The following is a 21,790-nucleotide window of genomic DNA, read 5'->3' as shown; positions in this document are numbered from 1 at the left end:
CTACATCTTATGAGTCCAAGCCTGATCCAACAACCTCTTCCAGCATCTTGAGCTGGAAAGTTGAGAACTCTTGTTGTGTTTCATGTCAGAGGTGGAAGGAGGCAGAAGTGATGGAGGATGCTGGTATCTGCGATCTGGGCAAAGACAGACTGATCTGAAAGTATGTTCATGCCAGGAACTAAAGCGAACACTGCCCAAATGTTCAGCTGGAAGTCAGCACAAAGATTTTAGCACAAGTTGCTGATGGAAATGTGATGCCAGTGGTAAAGGGTAATGCCATCTAAAACCAGGAGGGCAGATAGCTGAGCGCAGAAATGCCTGGAGTTTCCACATGGCACCTATCAAACCTCTTGGTTTAGAACATGAGAACTGTTGTTCTTGTTGAACTTAATGGTTTGCAAACCCATGGGACCTATTGTTTTAAGCTGAAAAGGAGGAGATTTAGAGGTGATCCTCCAAAGAAATGTTTTGCTGTGAGGGTGGGGAGGCCGTGGCCCAGGTTGCCCAGAGCACTGGTGGCTGCCCCATCCCTGGAGGTCTTCATGGCCAGACTGGATGGGGCCTTAGGCAACCTGATCCAGTGGGATGTCCAGAGGGGCTGGGGGGCAGGGGGTTGGAACTGTATGATCTTTAAGATCCCTTCCAACCCAAAACATTCAATGATTCTATGATTTTGTGATTAATTAACTCATTTTTGACATGTAATTTAGTATATCAGATTTATTTTGATGTTGAATTTGGTTTCTTTCTGGAAATATATTATTGTCTTTGTAGCTGCTCTTCAGCAGGCAGCTTGTGGTAAGGTAACCTGTTCCCTTCTTCATCATCATTGTTTTGTTTTCTATAGCTGGGTAGATTATGGCTGTGGAGACTGCAGCGGATTGTCATCTTTTTCCGAGAGTAGCACTTGGCATTGATAGCAGGGCAGTAGCAAGGTCCATTGCGCTTGAAAAGCACAATGTCTTATGAGATGGAGAGAAAGCGTGTGACATCTGTGCAAGCTGTTGCCAGAGCAAGACATGGGATTTGTGGTTACACTGGGATTTGCAGGGGAATGGGTGTGCATAAAAGCTATCTGTGAATCTGTGGGTTTCTTCAACCCCTATCCTAATAAAGGTAGAACTCTTTTCAATGGATTGGAATTTCATTCCTGTCCCCAAAAGAGTCACTATCAGTTGGGCTGGTGATGTGGGCTCTTCACTGTGTTAATCTCTGTCCTAAATATAATTTGCAGATTTGATCCAAAGAGAGCAGTGCAGCAGTTGAGAGCTTGTGGAGTGCTGGAGACCATCCGCATCAGTGCAGCTGGCTTCCCGTCCAGGTACCACACTGGGAATTTGGCGAGCATTGTGTTGCTGGAGTGCTTTACTCAGCGAGTTCATTATCAGGTGCAAGGGAGGGCGGGGAAGAAAACGCCAATGTTTTCAGGACAAACAAGATTTATATCCAAGATAGGTGTTCCCCTTTTATATATTTTTTTATTTTGCAAACCCCCATTAGCTCTTGGGTTCCTCAAACCTAAAAGATGCATCATCAAGTGCAAATTGAGGCTGCTGGAGAGCGTGTTGTGTTGTATCCAGCATTTCAGATGGTGCTTTCAGTTTGATCCTGAGAAGGAATTTGATGTGATGAAATCTCTGAGAATGCTGGTGTGTGGCAGATAAAGGAATCCAGCTTTGATCCCATATGGAGGTGGACAAAATAACATCTCTATAACCTCCTGTATCCATCTTGCCTGGAAGCACGTGTTGTCCTGAAGGACTAGAAGTCCTAGAGGACTTCAGCCCTCCTTGCCTGAAGTTCCCCATAAAAAAGCTCTTTGCACTATACAGTTTGCTATCTTTTTTTTTTTTTTTTCTTGCTTCAGACATCTGTTGCAGTAGTAATTTCAGCCAAAAAAAAGTTTTTATTATACTTGCAGGGAAAGAAAATAAAGGTTGTAAATTTTTATTGCAGACTTCTACACCGCACATCCAAAGCACACTATGCGTCAAGCTCTCACATCTTAAAAAGGAAAGGTTATGGGTGGTGTGGCTCTAGCCGGCTATGATACAAAATTCAAAAGAGTTTTTTAGGGCCTAATAAATCAGAAAACATAAACTATAAATAATCCCTGAAGATGACAAGGGTAAATGATTCTAAAAATGCATCAGTTGTGTTTTAGTGCCAAGCAGCTTTGTGTTAATGTCAGCACAGCCATCAGCCTTTTTATATGAACAAAGGAGTTATAAATACGCTCAGTAAAGAGTCGACTAAGCGTGATGTTGAAAGCCATGAGAAACTCCCTGTCCCGGTTTTTGGAGGGGAGTGTGCTGCCTTACCAGTTAACTCTCATCTGCAAGGATGCAAAGAGCCTCTGACAATTGATGGCAGCTTCTGCTCATTGACATGAGATGGCTCTCTGCATTTGGCCCACGTAAATCCTCTGTTGGCCAAGGACCATGGACAAGCAAAGACTTGTGATGGGAATTTTGCTGGCTGGCTGAGCTCCACTCCTTAAGAAATAAAAACCAGAATGATAATACAGACACAGAAAAATGTTTAATGGAAACCAATTTCTCTCTCTCCTCTGCCAGCATGGGAGGCTGACATGGAGATCTGCGTTCTCCTGTTGGGTGTCTGGCCCTGTTAGAAGACCCGGCACCACCTTTGGCTCCCATCTCTGAAGTCTTCCAGGCTTTTGTGGAAGTAGCTATTAAAAATTCGCCTCTGAATTACATGATCTCTAAGGCATGGGGGGGAAATTAGAAACCATCCCATGGATTGTTTCTTTCATTATGTTCTTTGTTCAAGTAGCTGCAGGGCCAGATCAGTCTGTCTGTCTGTCGTCTTGCAGTGAAGGCCCTGCAGCAGTGAAACAGCTGGAAGAGGCCACAGAAAGGGAGTTTTATGTTCATTAAGCAAGTAGTTGTGCTCTCCAGTACAGAGGGGACTGCTGGCTCTGCAGTTGTGGGTCCCAGCGGAGGTCTGGGGAGCTCTGACTGAAGAGTCCATGGTTTTTGCTACTGGTTTTTAGCATAGCTGCAGGGATACCCTGTTCCTCTTCATTCATAATTTTCTTAAAAACTTGTAGTGTTTTTCCATCTCTGCTCACTTAACTCTGCAGTTTAGACCCTACGGCACTAAAATTGTTGTATAAATAGTAACTGGGGAAGAGAAAGAGAGAGGAGAAACCACTGCAGCACCTGGAGACCAGCCAAGATTTATTTACAGCAGATAATTGACCGGTGTGAAGGATGCTCCATCCTGAAAAACTCAAAAGCGATGCTTTCAGCTCTGCTTGCATGTTTTTAATTATGATGATTTTTTCCCAGGACGCTAAGAATACAAAACTCTTCCAAAGCTGCAACAGTTTTGTTCTTCCTCCAGAGGAAAAAAAGGGGTTCAAACAGCTATTTCAGCCTTTCAGAGTGAACTTTACCAGTTCAGCATTTGGGATGCTTCAAGATCAGACTTTTTATTTTAGTATTTCTAGAAGATAATTGTATACAGAAACAGCTCTGTGTTAAATAAGATACTCGCTTTCAGATCTGGTGGTTCCTCCCAAGCACAGTTATAGGCTGAGCAAAGAATGAATTGAGCGCAACCCAGAGGAGAAGGACTTGTGGTGCTGGGGATGAGAAGCTCGACATGAGCCGACAACGTGTGCTCACAGCCCAGAAACCAACCGTGTCCTGGGCTGCATCCAAAGCCGTGTGGCCAGCAGGGAGGGAGGGGATTCTGCCCCTCTGCTCCGCTCTGGGGAGACCCCACCTGGAGTCCTGTGTCCAGTGCTGGAATCCCCAGTAGTACAAGGATGTGGAACTGTTTGAAAGGGTCCAGAGGAGGCCACAAAAAGCGTGGGCAGGGACACCTCCTGCTAGGTTAGGTTGCTCCAAGCCCCATCCAACCTGGCCTTGAACACCTTCAGGGATGGGGCAGCCACGACTTCTCATGGCAACCTGTTCAACTGCCTCACCACCCTCAGCATGAACAATTTGTTCCTAATGACTAATCTAAATCCTCCCCCTTCCAATTTAAAGCTCTTCCCTTTGTCCCATCACTCCAGGCCCTTGTAAAAGGCATTGAGTGCACCCTCAGCAAGTTTGCAGATGACACTAAGCTGGGTGGAAGTGTGGATCTGCTGGAGGGTAGGGAGGCTCTGCAAAGGGATCTGAACAGGCTGGACTGCTGGGCCGAGACCAATGGCATGAGGTTCAACAAGGCCAAATGCCGGGTCCTGCACTTGGGGCACAACAACCCTGTGCAGTGCTACAGACTGGGGGAAGAGTGGCTGGAGAGCTGCACGGAGGAGAAGGACCTGGGGGTAACGGTTGACAGCGACTGAACATGAGCCAGCAGTGTGCCCAGGGGGCCAAGAAGGCCAATGGCATCTTGGCTTGTATCAGAAATGGGGTCACCAGCAGGACCAGGGAGGTGATTCTCCCTCTGTACTCGGCACTGGTGAGACCGCACCTCAAATACTGTGTTCAGTTCTGGGCCCCTCACCACAAGAAGGATGTTGAGGCTCTGGAGTGTGTCCAGAGAAGAGCAACGAAGCCGGTGAGGGGCTGGAGAACGTCTGACGAGGAGTGGCTGAGAGAGCTGGGGTTGTTCAGCCTGGAGAAGAGGAGGCTGAGGGGAGACCTTATTGCTCTCTACAACTGCCTGAAAGGAGGTTGTGGAGAGGAGGGAGCTGGGCTCTTCTCCCAAGGGACAGAGGACAGGACAAGGGGGAATGGCCTGAAGCTCCATCAGGGGAGGTTCAGGCTGGACATCAGGAAGAAGTTTTTCACGGAAAGGGTCATCGGGCACTGGCAGAGGCTGCCCAGGGAGGGGTGGAATCACCTTCCCTGGACGTTTTTAAGGGATGGGTGGATGAGGTGCTGAGGGGCATGGTTTAGGGATTGCTAGGAATGGTTGGACTCGATGACCCAGTGGGTCTCTTCCAACCTAGTGATTCTATGATTCCTGGAGCCCCTTTCAGCACTGGAAGCTGCTCTAAGGTCTCCCTGGAGCCTTCTCTTCTCCAGGCTAAACAACCCCAACTCTCTCAGTTTGTCCTCATATGGGAGGTGGTCCAGCCCTCACATCATCTCCCTTGCCTCCTCTGGACCCGTTCCAACAGTTCCATGTCTTTCTTCTCTTGAGAATTCCAGAACTGGACACAGGACTCCAGGTGGGGTCTCCCCAGAATGGAGCAGAGGGGCAGAATCCCCTCCCTCCCTCACTTGGCTTTGGATGCAGACCAGGACACTGTTGGCTTTCTGGGCTGTGAGCGCAAATTGCTGGCTCATGCCAAGGTTCTCATCCCCCAGCATCCCAAGTACTTATCCTCAGGGTTGCTCCCAATCACATCATCCCCCAGCCTGTATTGAAACTGCAGATTGCCCCGAATACTTCATGGTTACTTTATAGTTTGAAGAATTGAATCTTTAAAAGTTTCAATATTTTGTTTTTACCTGGTTCCTTTAGAAAAAGAATAATTTTTATTACAGTGTTTAGTGTTCTTCAACCCGTGTAAGACATGATACATTCCTGTTGAGAGATGAAGCCTTGCATTCCCTGCTTTAGGTATGCCTGGCTTTATTTTATCATTTCCATGGTATGCTGCACTCTGCAGCTATCTCAAGTAAATTGAAAATGTATCATGTGGTTTGAAATGTTACGCGGCAGTTAAGAAATATATTTGTTAATATGTACATAAATGACTGTGATGAATGGACTGTCTTAGATGCCTAAATAGCAGATTTATCATCGGCTTCCATGGGTAAAGCATAGAAGATGTCGGTGCACTATGAAAGCATTCATCTTCTTTATAGAGACTGGCTACATAAAGATTAGTCTGTAGAGAATTAATTTGTGCAGATCTCCATTAATAACAAAACACTCTTTAAAACAAGTTTTCAACTTGCATTTTGTCAAAACTCTGCATTTTTCTTCCTGCTTCTCACAGTTCCCAGGCAGTGGTACAATGACAATTGCTCTGCACACTGTGCACTCACTCTGAATAACGTTGTCATAGAATCATAGAATGTCCTGAGTCTGAAGGGTCCTACAAGGATCATCGAGTCCAACCCCTGGCCCTGCACAGGACAACCCCAATGTTCAGACTGTGGGGCTGAGGATGTTGGTCAAATGCTTCCAGCTCCTTCCCTGAGGAGCTGTTCCAGTGCTCCACCACCCTCTGGGGGAAGAACCTTTTCCTAATATCCAACCTAACCCTCCCCTGGCATCTTCCTGCCATTCCCTCAGGTCCTGGTTACCAGAGAGAAGAGCTCAGCGCCTGCTTCTCCTCCTCCCCTTGTGAGGAAGGTGTAGACTGTGATGAGGTCTCCCCTCAGTCTCCTTCTCTCCAGGATGTATCAAGTGACTTCAGCTGCTCCTCATACGACTTCCCCTCTAAACCCTTTACCAACTTTGTTGCCTCCTCTGTTGACCCTCCAGTATCCTTTTTATACTGTGGCACTCATCACTGTCTCTTCCAAATGCTCTTCTTGTATTGTTATGTATGAAATTTCTGGTTTAGGTATTTTTGGCATTCGGCTGCTTCCTTTGGTTGCAGCAGCTGACTGTTGAATGCAGCATCTTTTATCAGTTCAGTGTGAAATCACAGCTGCTAATTTCTATGAACATTATAAACATTCATAATTTAAATGTATCGTGGGCATCCTAGGATATAAATATTATTTTTTTTTGTAATATGCCTTTAGCTGTCTTGCAGTCATTTCAGGGAAAGAAAGCCTATAAATGCTGCTAGCAGTTCTGTTTGGCTACTCCCCCACTCCCAACAATGATAATATGTAAATAGAGGAGGGTTTTTTTCCTTTCATTCTGCTCTTTGAATATATTCCAGATAATTTCAAGCCATGCCAGGCTGCATGTTTTAGACCTAATTGAAAGGCAAGTCTGTTCTGCTGCAGTAAACGAGCCAAGAGAAATTTCCTCCCTGAACCATCGTTGCTAAAACAATTTCACGTCAAATCTTGACTCAAAAATTCAACCTGTGTGCCCCCAAACAGACTTCAGTCCCTGTAGGAAGATCGATACAGTCCAGCTCCTCACACTTCAGATATTGGTCCCTTCAGGGGATGGATCCGCATGGTGCTGGCACGATTTGTTACAGGAAGCTGAGTTTGCTCAGCAGACAGTCACTGGGGTGGTCTTGGCCCTCCCTTTAACTGCGAGGTTGTAATAAGTCCAGCTGGCTCTGCAGCGAGGGCTGCTTTTGGACTTGTAGCCCCATGATGTCATCCAGAGTGACCTGGACAGGCTGGAGAAGTGGTCCTGTGTGAACATCTTGAGGTTCAACAAGGCCAAGGGCAAGGTCTTGCACCTGAGTTGGCGCAGCCGTCGGTATCGATACAGGGTGGGCGATGAAAAGATTGAGAGCAGCCCTGAGGAGAAGCGCTTGGACTGCTGGGGGATGAGAACCTTGGCATGAGCTGGCAATTTATGCTCGCAGCCCAGAAACCAACCGTGTCCTGGGCTGCATCCAAAGCAGCGTGGCCAGCAGGGAGGGAGGGGATTCTGCTCCTCTGCTCTGCTCTGCTCTGCTGAGACCCCACCTGGAGTCTTGTGTCCAGTGTTGGAATCTCCAGCACAGGGAGGAAGTGGATCTTTTGGAGCAAGTCCAGGGTAGATGGTGAAGATGATGCGAAGGCCAGAGCACCTCCTACGCAAGGACAGGCTGAGAGAGTTGGGGTTGTTCAGCCTGGAAAAGAGAAGGCTGTGGGGAGATCTTAGAGCAGCTTCCAGTACTGAAAGGGGCTCCGGGAAAGCTGGGGAGGGGCTCTGGATCAGAGACTTCAGGGATAGGACAAGGGGGAATGGTTTTCAGCTGCAAAAGGGGAGATAGGGGTGGGATTTTAGGAAGAAGCCAGGTTGGATGGGGCTTGGAGCAACCAGATTGAGTTGAAGATGTCCCTGCTCAATGCAGGGTAGATGGACTAGATGACCTCCGTGATCCCTTCCAGCTCAAACCATTACATGATTTTCAGCAAGAGAAGCCCCTTTGCCTTGCAGCCAGGTGTAGTTTTGTAGGTATAGCACCCAAATCTTTTTTTCTTTTGAAACAACAGATAGAGGGCTTAATGTGGAGTGTGTGTTATGGCTTATTTGCTCTGACTAATTCCTGTAGATGACAGAGAAATTGCTGGGTTGACCCAAGTCTCCTGTTTGTGGCCAAGCTCTGGAGCATCCTCCTTGCTGCTCAAGCCCAGGACGGGTTTTTTTTCCACAGGCATTAATTATTTTTGTGTGTCCTTCCCATCATTTTTTTTGCCTCTTCCTTGTAGTAACCTGACTTCAAAGGAAAGTCTCGATGTTTGAGATTGGTTGTGTTTTATCTCAGTTCTGAGATTATGGGGTTTTTTTTCCCCTTGAGAAAGTTTGAGTAGTATGTGTCCAGTCCTTAGTGTCTTCTTCTCCCTTCTTCTCAGTTGTGCACCTACAAAATCCCTCCTGGTTACAGCTCTTTGCCTTTGCGACCTTTCTGGATCTTTTGTAACTCCATAATTATAAGGAATTCTGTCTATTTAGTGTCTCTTGGTGCTTTCCAGCTCTTAGCAATGAGACGTGCACACGCTGTGTGTTGTGTGGCAGCATCCTGAAAACCTGAGGTCTGCTTCTAACTTAATACCTGTGAACAAGTTGAACTGAGGTATAACCTTCCCATAATCGCTCCTGACCTACTAAGCTGTGGGCTAACACATCTTTTGTCTCAGGCTAGGAATCACTTTGTGATCTCGCAGGAGGGAAGTAAGTTTTGTCTTTTCCCCCTCTTTTCTCTGCTGAATATGCAGATGTTGAAACTAAAGGAAAAAAGACATATGTGTGCAGAAGAATTAGAGTGTGGTTGCACCAAAGCGTTGGAGCTTCAGTATTTCTGCACCAGAGAGATTTGTGTTTAGGGTTGCGGCATTGTGTTTGTTTCTCTTCAAGGCCATAGTTGTAAGGTAATTTAATACTGCTTTGAGCCTGAAGTGGTTTAACCAGGCATGTTACATTAAACCTGAGTGCTCTAATTGTTCGTTTCTCTTGGGGGGGATCCTGTAACAGCATCTCTGAATCTCCGCAGCTTTCATTTTGCGTGTGAACTGGGACTGCAATAATTCCAGTGAAACTCCTGATGGACCAGCTGAGCCCTGGCACGGCAGAGCTTTTGTCTTGATATTCCATGGACAATAATACAAGCAGTGTGATCGCAGCACTGTCATCTCCTGTTAAATCAGTAAGGATGTCAAGAGCGGCTCCTCTGCAGCAAGCGTGGAGCAGTGTTGTGCCATGGACAGGACAAGAGAGAATGGACTGAAGCTCCACCAGGGGAGGTTCAGGTTGGATATCAGAAAAAAATTCTTCACGGAAAGAATCATCGGGCACTGGCAGAGGCTGCCCAGGGAGGTGGTCGAGTCGCCTTCCCTGGAGGTGTTTAAGGAACGGGTGGATGAAGTGCTGAGGGACATGGTTTAGGGAGTGTTAGGAATGGTTGGACTCGATGATCCAGTGGGTCCTTTCCAACCTGGTGATCCTATGATTCTGTGATTCTATGGAGGTGCAGCATTTCGCTGTGAACCTCTGGGAGATGAGGATGCAGGTGGGATAGAGGACTACGGATGCCACCAGCCGTGCAAAACACCCTGAACAGCTATCAGTGAGGATATACTCTGCCACTTCCAATGTTTCATGTGAGACTTAATCCTGAGAAGTGAGCTACCTGTTATGTATTAACCATGGACTCAAGTGGAAATTCATAAATAAAATTCTACATAAAATGAGAGGAACAGGCTTAAGCAAAAGATCCTTTATGCAGTGATTAGTGATCTATTTTTAAGTAGTTTCTGCAGGTATCTGACTCCTGATCTGTACAGGAAGATGATGGATTTTGCTGCTTTCTGCCCAGCTTGGACCCATTCCTTCAATTATGCCTGTTGCCTCTTCCATCTGCTCTTTGCTGGAGGAACCCAAGTGGCACCTGCAGGATGATTTCTTCCTCCAAACAGCAGCAGTTAATAATATCAGCCCCTAAACTGACTCTGGCAGATTAATGGGAATACTCCTTCTTCTCTTTTCTCCCTGCCAAGCTCTCCCTAGCTTGAGTAATATCCGAGCCACGCAGGAGGTCTCCAGCATTGTGCGCTTGGCTGCGTGCCTCAGGCACTGCGTGCTCTGCTTCTCCTATCGGGTTTGATTTGGAGCTGTGTGAAGTCTCAGATGTGCTTAAAATGAAAACGGGTTTTATTTACAAAAAGCAAAAGGGTTAAGGTGCGGGTACAAAACGGGGAGTGTGATTATAAAACAAAAGCAACTGGAGAGCAAAAAGAAGACAGTTTAAGCTTAAAACCTACATGACATAAGCCTGTAGTTTTGCTTACGGTTTTGCTTTATCTTATTTTTTTCATTGATAATCCAATACTTTTGCATATTTGAGAGTGGGTAGTCTTGGCTGTCCAGACCCAGGGCTTGCCCATGTAGACAGTGTCCACTAAATCTGGCTCCTCCAGAGCTGCTCAGAGCAATCTGAGCATGGGAAGCCCTCTCATTACTACTCTCTTCTTGCTCCTGTCACCAGGAGCCCCCACTCTTACCTTTTGCTTCAGAAACAGCATTAAGGACTCTCTCCAGTTTTCACCCTTCCCATATTCTTTGCAAAAGTTATCCTGAGTCCAATGGAGGAATTGCACGGCACTTCCCAGTCCTTCCCAGTCTGTTTTGGTTTTTTTTAATTGTTCACTATTTCTCCCTCTGTTCTCATTGTAAACACTTTATTCTACTGTGCTCTTTAATTATTAATTAGAGTATTCCTTTTAATCAAACTGGCTTTCACAGAATCACAGAATCACAAGGTTGGAAAGGACCCATTGGATCATCGAGTCCAACCATTCCTAACACTCCCTAAACCATGTCCCTAAGCACTTCATCCACCCGTTCCTTAAACACCTCCAGGGAACGCGACTCCACCCCCTCCCTGGGCAGCTGTTCCAGTGCCCGATGACTCTTACTGTGAAGAATTTTTTTCTGATATCCAACCTGAACCTCCCCTGGTGGAGCTTCAGGCCATTCCCTCTTGTCCTGTCCCCTGTCCCTTGGGAGAAGAGCCCAGCTCCCTCCTCTCCACAACCTCCTTTCAGGCAGTTGTAGAGAGCAATAAGGTCTCCCCTCAGCCTCCTCTTCTCCAGGCTGAACAACCCCAGCTCTCTCAGCCGCTCCTCGTCAGACGTTCTCCAGCCCCTCACCAGCTTCGTTGCTCTTCTCTGGACACACTCCAGAGCCTCAACATCCTTCTTGTGGTGAGGGGTCCAGAACTGAACACAGTATTTGAGGTGCGGTCTCACCAGTGCCGAGTACAGAGGGAGAATCCCCTCCCTGGACCTGCTGGTGACCCCATTTCTGATCCAAGCCAAGATGCCGTTGGCCTTCTTGGCCACCTGGGCACACTGCTGGCTCATGGTCAGTCGCTGTCAACCAGCACCCCCAGGTCCTTCTCTTCCGTGCAGCGAAGGCTGCAGCAGCAGCAGAGGAGGCTTTCCTCCTCTGCTGCATTTTCTGGACTGATGTGAAATGGTGTTGACTGTGCGTTTTGAAATATGTACTATATTTCTGGCATGCTTATCTTCCATATATCCCATCTTCAAGCCTTCTGGGCATTTCATTAGAGATGATGGATATAGATAGAGGATGGAGTCTTGAACGTGGGAGGTTATCAGGTGGGGAGACCCCCACCACTGCAAACTGGCCAACTATGAAGACCCATCTGAGGCATTGCTTTAGCCCTTTGTGATTTGTTTTGTCTCTCTTCTCACTTCTCTTATTCCCTGGAAGTGGGAAATGGGAAGAAATGGAAGTGATAACACAAAAATAAAGACAGGCATAAGGCTGCCAGATGGAAGAGGAGATGTTTCTGTATGGCTGCTCTTCATAGAGTGTATTCTTATCTTGGCTGCCACAACATCCATGTGAGTGAGGATCTGGATCACAGATGGTTTTGTTGAGTGGGGGCAGAAATCATAATCTCTGTGGTTCTCTCCCATCTTCCTTTGACATTCGTTATGCATATTTTTTTTTTAAATAATGGTGGCCGTAGTTGACATTGCTGGAAATAATTAAAAACTTGGGTTTTGAGGGGTCCATAAGTCACTGTGTTAATTTGGAGAGGCTGAAACTTGGCAGATGCTGAACCAATTTCAGGAGGCAGTCTGCAGGCTCTATATCTAACAGCAGTGACAGGAGATGATATTTCCTAGCACTAAGATACTGTGCTCTATTTCCTTGAATTAGGGTTGTGTAGGATACGTCACTGCTGGTGACAGTGAAGCATTTTCCAAGTGGCTGCTTCATCTTTCAAAGTCCAAAGATTTCATGTTTGTTTTAAGGGTCTTAGCTGCAGACCTCAACATGGAGTCTCTAGTAAGTTAATTGGTTCAAATTAATATTCAACAGAGTATGGAAAAGCAAAATAAAGAAGAGTTTCTATTTGATTAATTCTCTATCAACTTGTCGAGGTTGCTCTTTAAAGTTTTTTTTGCCAACTCAGGAGAACCGTGATCTCTTCAAAGTTAGTATATAATTTCTGAAGGAAACAGAGTTGCTGCTTTTATCTGGCCATGGTAAATTGAGGCAGCCTGGGAAGCACATCAAGAGGACTGAAGAGAAGGTGAACCGTGGCCTTTCTGTTCTGGGCTAGAAATGTGCTAATAAAGGTATTCAGTGGCAGAGGAGCGCTGAAACTGGGAGTTAAACTTGAGTGACCTAACTCTTTTCAGGTGGCTTTGATCTGTGCTGAGGGTGGTGGTGAGACATCTCTTGACATATGAGTTTCATATTTTGACTTGTCTGTAACTTCAAATGCTTTATTTTAAGGAAATAATGCGTAGCATGCAAACTAATCTTGTTTATCTTTTGCTTTCAGATGGTCCTACCACGACTTTTTCAACAGGTATCGTGTTCTTATGAAAAAGAGAGACCTTTCTAAGAAGGACAAGAAGCAGATCTGTCAGACCCTGTTGGAAGACCTCATTAAGGTGAGTTGGGACCAGATCTTTGGCAATGATTTTTACAGCACAGAGACTCGCAACTTTGGTATGATCTGAATTGCTGTTCCTGCTCCTACTTCACCTGCTGCTTGTGCCGGTGCTGACTCAGCTTGGGCAGCTGTGGGCTTTTTCCAAAACGATATGGTCTTGCAAGAAGGTAGCAAAAGCAAAGGTGACATGGGATCAAGTTGTGCCAGGGGAGGTTTAGATTGGATATTAGGAAATATTACTTCCCTGAAAGGGTTGTCGAGCACTAGTAAAGGCTGCCCAGGGAGGTGATTGTGTCGACAACCCTGGAGGCATTTAACAGACTTGTGAATGTGGTGCCTAGGGTCTTGGCAGCATTTGGTTTAAGGTTGGACTTGATGATCTTAAAGGTCTTTTCCAACCCAAATGAATCTGTGATTCTGTGGTCTCTTGATTGCAGGCAAGCTGAATGTACCGTTTTGGTGCTAGTGAAGTCCAGAGTTTGCTGTCACCTGCTGTACATAAACAACTGGCCACATTCAGAACACTCATCCCCCCAGCTCCTGCTTCTGGTTTTGGGTAGCCGTAGCTGGAGCACATTTTAGAGTTCCAGCTTTGAACAACATCATGAACCCTAGTCAATCATTAAATGCCTCTTTGCACAAATGAGTAAGAGAAAAATGTGTACTAAACCAGGTTGGATGAGGCTTTGAGCAACCAGATCCAGTGGGAGATGCCCCTGCCCATGGCAGGGGCCTTAGAACTGGATGGGTTTTATGGTCCCTTCCAATCCAACCATTCCATTCTACGAAATGCCTTGTCTTGAGGTGTGGGAGACTTTTAATAGCCATTTTTATGTAGAAAAAGCATCCCATAGATTGAGACCTTTTTCCCTTAAGCAAATAAGAAGTCTTTCCCACCTCTCCTCACCAAAGCTTTGCTACTCAGACTCATGTGCACTGTTTTTAAATTGAAAATGTGCACACAAAGGTTTCTTCCTGTTTTCTTGCTGTTGAACAGCACAGCATCTTAGCCAGGTTTTAATTCTTGATCTCTGTTGATCGCTTGACCTTTGATTTCTTGATTTTGGGGGATGTACTCAATTGTGTTCTTCTCTGCAAACGCCGTTCTCCTTATACACTACGCGTTTATGTTGGCTGCAGAGCCATTTGCAGTGCATGTTTGACTTTGAAGATGTGAGCTGTAATCTTTTTTGAGAAAGAAATCTTCCCTTGAAGTCCTCCGGTGTTGCACTGCTCTATTTAACTTAAACAAAACCCCAAAACGGAAAGAAAGCGCTTGAAATCCTTCTAAATATATGCAACTTAAGACTGATTCAGAGTGCTCATCCCTCAATGGGTATATGGAAGCTCAAGTAGTTTGGGGTCTAGTAATGTCTTCATCACCCAGTTAAGAAGAGATGTGATAAATTTGATTCAAAGTGGGAGTTTTTATCTGTATCTACTGAGCAACATAGACTGAAAATAAATTAAAATGTTTTGCTTTAATTAAATTTAGTTTCCTTTATGCTTTTGAAAAGGATCCAGACAAGTTCCAGTTTGGACGTACCAAGATCTTTTTCCGTGCAGGCCAGGTGGCATATCTGGAGAAACTGCGAGCAGATAAGTTCAGAGCTGCCACAATCATGATTCAGAAGACAGTGCGGGGCTGGCTGCAGCGGGTCAAGTACAAAAGGATGAGACAAGCTGCAGTCATCATCCAGCGCTACACACGTGGGCACCTGGCACGGAGGTGAGTCCTAGGAAGCTCTGCAAGGAAGGGCTAGCTGGGAGGTCACTTTCGTGTGGTTGTATTTTCAATCTGTTCTGTCTGGGAGACCTTTGAAGGTTTCGTAGGAGAAACACTGAAAATGCTCTGCATGAGCTGTTGTTGCCTTTCAGCCCTGTGAAAGCAAGACCTATTTTGTGCACATTGGTAGCATCACGATGAAAGTTTCTGCGCTGAAGTCAGGGCTTATTCCTGGCTCCTCTCTCCAGCTTTGTTTGGGGGCAAGAGATCAAAATTCTTTGTTTCAATTCTATTTTGTGTTTGCATTGATGTAATTTCTAGGTGCTGGGCCAGGGACAGAGCATAGGCAGTGAAGCTATTCTCACATGACTAAAGTACTCTGAGATATTTAGGTTAAGGTGTTTCACAGAACTAGTATTTTTCTGGGACTACCTCTGGAAAGGGGTGTTTGGTTCAGCCAGTGAGCACTTTGTTAGTTGGTATGTGCTCCGCTTCAGCAGAAACCAGATTTGAGCCTCCTGGATATCCAAGAGGATTTCTCAGAATTCATTTGCTGTGTCCTTTGAAATGAGAAAAATTGCTCTGAATCACCAGCAATGGGGCTCTTTGCAGTACAGAATGATAGGGCTCAGAGTTTGGCTCTGTGTGTGGGAACCTCAGTGGCTTGCTGGGTTTTCTGTAGATAACACTGCACTGGAGAATAGGCTGCTGGTAGCAGAAGTGGGGCGTGGAGGTAGAAGTAAAGCAATGTAATAGCATCGCAACACATAGGTCACCTTGCACTTTAGAAACATAGAATGTGTTGAGTTGGAAGGGATGTTTACAGGTCATCCAGTCCAACCCAGACAACTCGATCAGTTTGCTCAGAGCCCCATCCAGCCTGACCTGGAATATTTCAAGGGAAAGAGTCTCCACTACCTCCCTGGGCAACTTGGGCCAGTGTTTCACCACCCTCAGCGTAAAAAATTTCTTCTGTACAAGACAAGAGGGAATGGCTTCAAGTTGCACCAGGGCAGGTTCAGATTAGACGTCAGGAAAAACTTCTTCATGGAAAGAGTTCTCAGGCACAGGCAGAGGCTGCCCAAGGAGGTGGTGGAGTCACTATCCCTGGAGAGGTTTAAAAGATGGGCAGACGAGGTGCTCAGGGATCTGGTTTAGTAGTGGACAGAAGCAGTTGGACTCAATGATCTCAAAGGTCTTTTCCAACTAAGCAGTTCTATGGTTCTATATCCAGTCTGAATCTCCCCTCCCTTAGTTTAAAACCACTCCTCCTTGTTCTGTCACAACAGGCCCTGCTAAAAAGTCTGTCCCCAGCTTCCCTGTAAGCCCCCTTTAAGTAATGGAAGACCTTGTGCGTCTTATTCCTATCAAATTCTGCTGTTCTCCTGGCTCTAGCCAAGCTGGCTTTGGGCACTTCACAAACCAGAACAAGGAGTAGATTTGAGTCCCTTCAGCTTCGTATCCTTTGTTTTCTGCCTAGGGAAGCTGCGGTGTGTTAGCTATTTTGCTTGAGTTTGAGCAGCAGTGCTCTTTCCCTGGCTCTGAGCTAGTATCTGCCCATCAGAAGCACCACTATTTAATCTACAGCCCAATTAACTCTACTTGCACTTCAGCAGCATGAGATGCTGCCTGTACGCTCCTGCACAGTCACTTAATTCCTGATTGCTGGGTAAATGTTGATTTCTATCAATTATTGAAGCAAGCAAAGGTGAAGAATTTACATATTCCTTCCAAGGATTTCCTCTAAATCAGATTGTACTTTGGAAGGACAGCAGAGATACTAACTGAATTTGTGGTGGTTTTTGCTCCTGTGAAAGGGACTGGCCTCTTGGAGAAATCTGGGATGAGAAGGTCTCAACAAAGCAAAGCTGGGCAGTTTGGTGACGTTTGTTTAAAACTGAGCACAGATTTGTCTTGTCCCCAGAGGCCCACGTAATTCTCTAGGCTCGTGGCTGCAGGTCCCTCTTGGCAGTCTTAGAGCTGACTTTAAGACAATGCAAATGAGACCAAAGCAATAAGAGGAAGGTTAAGAAAAACAGGTGGTTGGTGATTAACTTTAGCCTCTCCTGTGGGCTCTCCATGCACACATACAGACTTGGGCTTCATATTTCCCTTTGCACCAACCAACCCTCCTTCTAAGGAGAGGAGGAGGAATCCTTGGTCGTGTCAAAGTGACAGGGTATGAGCTTAAAGAGAGGCTGGAAGCAGATGTGCTGAAACCACCCTTTGCAGTGTTTCTTCAATGTGAGTTTTCAGTTCACCTCTTTGGGCTGATTTCATAGGGATGGGTGTCGTCTGAATAACTTCTCCTTTCTCCTCTCTTTGGAAACAGACCATCCCCTGTCCTCTTTAGCAAGCTCTGGTTCAGTGAATCCTAATGAGAAACAACTGGCCTTGTTGAAGACAATACATAAGCCAATCTCATATGATGGTTTAGTTTTGATATGCTTCTCACAAAATAAAGAAGTGGACCAAACATGGATATAATGCTTCATGCTGAGAGCAATAACAGTTGTGAATTCAACCAAACAAGATGATTATCAAATTAAATGGAGGTTTTATGGGCATTTATTAACCTGTGTAGCAGCAACTTGAACATGAATTCAGTTGCAGAATGAGAGCAACGTGGCACAGAGTTGACCACATCCATCATTATTTACTCTCAGTGAATTGCTTGGGGCTCTGCTCATGAATGTTGCCAAACCAGTGCACACCGGTTTAAATGTCAAATCAATTTACTGCAGTTTTCACTGAGCCGGTAGATACCCCATGCGACACTTGGGTTTTTTTAGTTAGGGAAATGGTGGAGCCAACCTGAATGTTGATTGGCTCAAGTACCTAAGGCAGAGAGTTCAAAGCAAGGAAAAGATGGAAAATAGCTGGTTTTAATGCTGTTCAGAAATAATGAGGTGTGCTGATTTCTGGTTCCAGTGCTCTCGGGTGCCATGGATGCTGTTTGATTGCATGTGTTCCCATTATTCTAACAGGGACATGCTCTCAGCTGCTCTTTTCTTAGTCCTCCTTCTCGGATGGTCTTTCTTGAATATCATCAAGCTACTTTGGGACAAAAGTTTTTACTCTCTGTTTTGTTTAAAACTTACCATGAAAAAAAAAGAGGACTCCAGTTTCACGGCTAACCACCTCTCTGTGCTTTGCAGACTTGCTGAGCACCTGAGGAGGACAAGAGCTGCCATCATCTTCCAGAAGCAGTACCGAATGCTGCGGATCCTCCGAGCGTTCCAGAGAGTCCGCAACGCAACCATCACCATTCAGGCTTTTGCTCGGGGCATGTTTGTCAGGAGGATTTATCACAAGGTACAACTCCGCAGAGTGTCTTTGCATCAGAAAAGAGTAGCCGGCATAGCATGACGATGTATTTATTGTGGCCGTTTTGATGTTTTACGAAACCGACTGCCTCTGGTGTTTCCAGAGAGCACACATTGATGGTGCGCATTGCCATTTAAAGCTGTGCAAGCAAAAATGATTTTGGCAGCAGCACCACAGAGGATGGACCAGCTAAATGAAGTTAGTCATTTGTACGCCGGAAAACATTGTGGAAATCTGAAAATGTCATTTGATCTAATCCATACTCTGCAAAAAACCTCCCTGGCAAACTGAATTTGTGTTTGAGCTGTGCTGCAGGTGCTGTTTCCAGTATGGTAAGATACCAGTAGAGTCTGTCATGGAAGGCATCAAGTGATTTATTGAAATAGATGCCTACTTTGTTAGTTTTCTTTGTTAGCATTCTCTGTGAAACCAGGGGCTGAAAACAAGGAAGTAAAGGTTTGATAACAGCAAAGTGATGCAGTGGGAAATTGTCTGTCAGGAAACAGAACAGCCTTGGCTAATCTTCTGTCTACTCTTTGAGTCCAGCCTTACTTGGTTGTCACCTAGATTTATGCCGAAGGGGTGGTCAAGGAGGTACTCTAAAATGTTAGAAGCTCAATGATCCAGAAGGGGAGACTTCTGGAGATGGGGGAGGTTACCCGGACACCTGATGACCCACCAAAGAGATTAGGGATGTCCTCCGAAACAGAGCAGCTGGATGCTGGTTGCCAGGAATTTGTGTTGCCACTGCTTTTTCAGAATCTACTGCTTTTTTTTATTATTTTTAAATCAGAAGCCTCTGCCAGGGAGGCGGCTGATCCATCATGTAAACTGTCTTGAGATTCAAGGCAACCCAAAGTCTTAACAAGGTGTAGAAGCTGCCTGAAGGCCAGACCTCTCAAATCTGGACATCTTTAATCACTGGAACACCTGGATGTAGGTGTTGGATGTAAGTGTTGGTACAAGCACATGCTCAGCAACGGAAGCCGAGCTGAAGGTGATGCTCCATGGGGTCTTGGCATGCCCAGTGCCCACCAAGACTTTGTTGTATGGCTGGAATAGGTCCCCAAGGCAGTGCAGCAGCGTTTATTCTGGCTTTTTGGGCACTCCCAGCCATCTCCATCTGTAAGAATGCCAAAGCTAGAGACACAGAAATCTAATATCCGAGTAACTCCTACTGCATCGTAAATTCACATAATCCCTTTACTCTGGATTAAAATTTGCAATTGTAAAGAGAGCCTTAGGGTGAAACAAAAGATTTGTGAGAAGCTGATATGGTACCGTTTCTGGCATAACTTATTCCAAACTAATAACAGCAAATTGTTTTGTAATCTTCAAAATCTCCTGGTATTTCTTTCCTTATAATACAGCAGCGCAGATCAACATAAGAAAGTTATTATCAACTTGCTCGTTGTATCTCTGAATACGTCAGCCTTCAGTTTTAGAGAAAGAAGTTGAACTACCACCTCCTGAAAAGGTTGCTGTAAATTTTGGGGGAGAAATCCAACGCAAAAGTGCTAGAAGTTTCACTAAACCAGATATAAGTTTCTAGAACCTGAACCATGCGAGAAAGCTGGCTGCAGACTGTAGAGAAAGGACTCCAGGGTTTTATTTGAAGGTTATGCACGTGATAAGGTATCCCACCAGGACAGCATTTGTCTGCAGTGTGAATTATGATAATGCAGGGGTGGAACACAGGAAGTCTGCAAACGTGTTCTGGTGTGAGTTATATCTGATGCTGAAGGGACAGCGATCTTTTTGCTGAGTGTTGGTGTGATGAGGAGGAGAGAAAATGGCCTCAAGCTGCACCAGGGCAGGTTCAGATTGGGCATTAGGAAAAACTTCTTCAACGGAGGGGTTCTCAGCCACTGGCAGAGGCTGCTCAGGGGGGTGGTGGAGTCCCCATCCCTGGAGGTGTTTAGAAGATGGGTAGATGAAGTGCTTAGGGATATGATTTAGTGGTGGCCCAGTACGGTTGGAATTGATGATCTCAAAGTTCTTTTCCAAGATTCTATGTGATTTCCAAGATTCTAGTGATTCTATGATTCTGTGTCTGTCAGTGGCTATTTGTTCTGCTAGCTATGGATCTTGTGGATCTGAGTACTGTTCTGACCGGGTCCACAGTCTCACTTGAGCCCTAAGAGAGGACTGAATGTGTCCTGCCTGCCTCATTTAGAATCATAAAATAATTAAGGTTGGAAAAGACCTCTAAGATCATCCAGTCCAACTATCAGCCCAACACCACTGTGCCTGCTAAATCATGCCCCGTCTACATGTTTTTTGAACACCTCCAGTGACTCCGCTTCCCTGGGCAGCATCTTCTAATGTTTCACTGCTCTTTTGGTAAAGAAATTGTTCCTAATATCCAATCTAATCCTCCCATGGTGCAACTTGAGACCATTTCCTCTCATCCTACCACTTGTTACTTGGGAGAGGAGACCAACCCCTACCTCGCTACAACCTCCTTTCAGGCGGTTGTAGAGAATGATAAAGTCTGTTGAGAAGTTGAGTGCAGTGACTGGAGAACTCACCCAGGAGAGGAGATTGACGTACTCCGTCCCATCCATGGAAATAACAGCCTCTATCTCCAGCCGTCTCCCCCTGCACCCACCAGAACACTCCTGTTTGGAGGAGAAGCCAATTCAAAGGCAGAATGGGAGGTGTTGAGTGCTGCGCAGCAGCCAAACCAGGGCTGCTGCTGCCTTTACAGGTGACTTTTCTCCCTTGATTGTCCCATTTCTGCTCATGTTTTGTAGATCCTTGCAGAGCACAAAGCCACCATCCTCCAGAAGTACGCACGTGGCTGGCTGGCCCGCACTCACTTCCGTCGGGTCAGGGGTGCCACCATCGTCCTGCAGTGCTACTACCGGCGCATGAAGGCCAGGCAGCAGCTGAAGGCGCTGAAGATCGAGGCCCGCTCGGCACAGCACCTGAAGAAGCTCAACATTGGCATGGAGAACAAGGTTGTCCAGCTTCAAAGGAAGATTGATGAGCAGGTGTGTCTTGGGTGGTGCTGGGACAACTATAGTCCTGTTTCTGTTTTGTCTCTTTTCTATTGCCCTTCCTGGGAAGGATTTTATCTTCCTTCAGTGTCTGGGAAGGATGTCATGGTGGTGACGGCCTTCTGCTGCTGCTGGCTGGACACTTGTGAGGGTGGGATACCACCGTGGAAGGCAGATCTTCGGTTCCCACCTTGCTGCCTGGAGAGCTTGCTCAGTAAGCTGTAAAAGCTGCACTGCAGTTGTTGTGAGAACTGCCCAGATGGAGTCAGAGGAGGAGGATAAAATGGTAGTTTTGAAAGCTGTTCCTTGAAAGCCCAAGGCAGCTCCACGTCGGATCCCTGTGTCAGACAGGCTTTGGGCTGGATTGTTCCATTATGCTTTGCAAGCACTGAGGATGTCAAGCACTTGCCACACACAGTCTGTTTTACTGAACTCTTTAGTCACATGACCTGGAAGGTAAATGGTAAATTGGGCAGATACTCACTTTGCAAGATAGTTTGAGCGTGACTGTGTTACTGGATATAACAACTACTCAGAAGTAAAGTCGGTGGTGGTGGTTGAGATGACACAATGTAAGTGATAATGCCTGTTTGGGTGGCTTAGTGCTCTTACTGTGACAACATGATCACAGAGAGATGTTTGTCTAATGCCACTTGTTGTTAAGGAGCTACAGAATAATGGTTTGATGACAGGGTTAGGAGGAGGGTTTTCTCACCTAACATGAGTGTGCAAGTT

General features: G+C 45.9%; 1 protein-coding gene across 4 annotated transcripts in view; it reads left to right on the top strand.

The window, feature by feature from the left end:
* The window catches only part of MYO5B (myosin VB), a 173,969-nt gene that overhangs the window by 101,147 nt on the left and 51,032 nt on the right, over window positions 1–21,790 (top strand). For all 4 annotated transcript variants that reach the window (XM_054053668.1, XM_054053671.1, XM_054053669.1 and 1 more), the window contains exons 17-21: window positions 1,235–1,321; window positions 12,887–12,998; window positions 14,518–14,729; window positions 17,885–18,041; window positions 20,810–21,049. In XM_054053668.1, the coding sequence (XP_053909643.1) occupies window positions 1,235–1,321; window positions 12,887–12,998; window positions 14,518–14,729; window positions 17,885–18,041; window positions 20,810–21,049 (808 nt within the window). The remainder of the gene's footprint in view (window positions 1–1,234; window positions 1,322–12,886; window positions 12,999–14,517; window positions 14,730–17,884; window positions 18,042–20,809; window positions 21,050–21,790) is intronic.

This window comes from Cuculus canorus, chromosome Z (assembly GCF_017976375.1).
Source record: "Cuculus canorus isolate bCucCan1 chromosome Z, bCucCan1.pri, whole genome shotgun sequence".
NCBI classification, from domain to species: Eukaryota; Metazoa; Chordata; class Aves; order Cuculiformes; family Cuculidae; genus Cuculus; species Cuculus canorus.
This window is presented reverse-complemented; position numbering and strand designations above follow the sequence as displayed.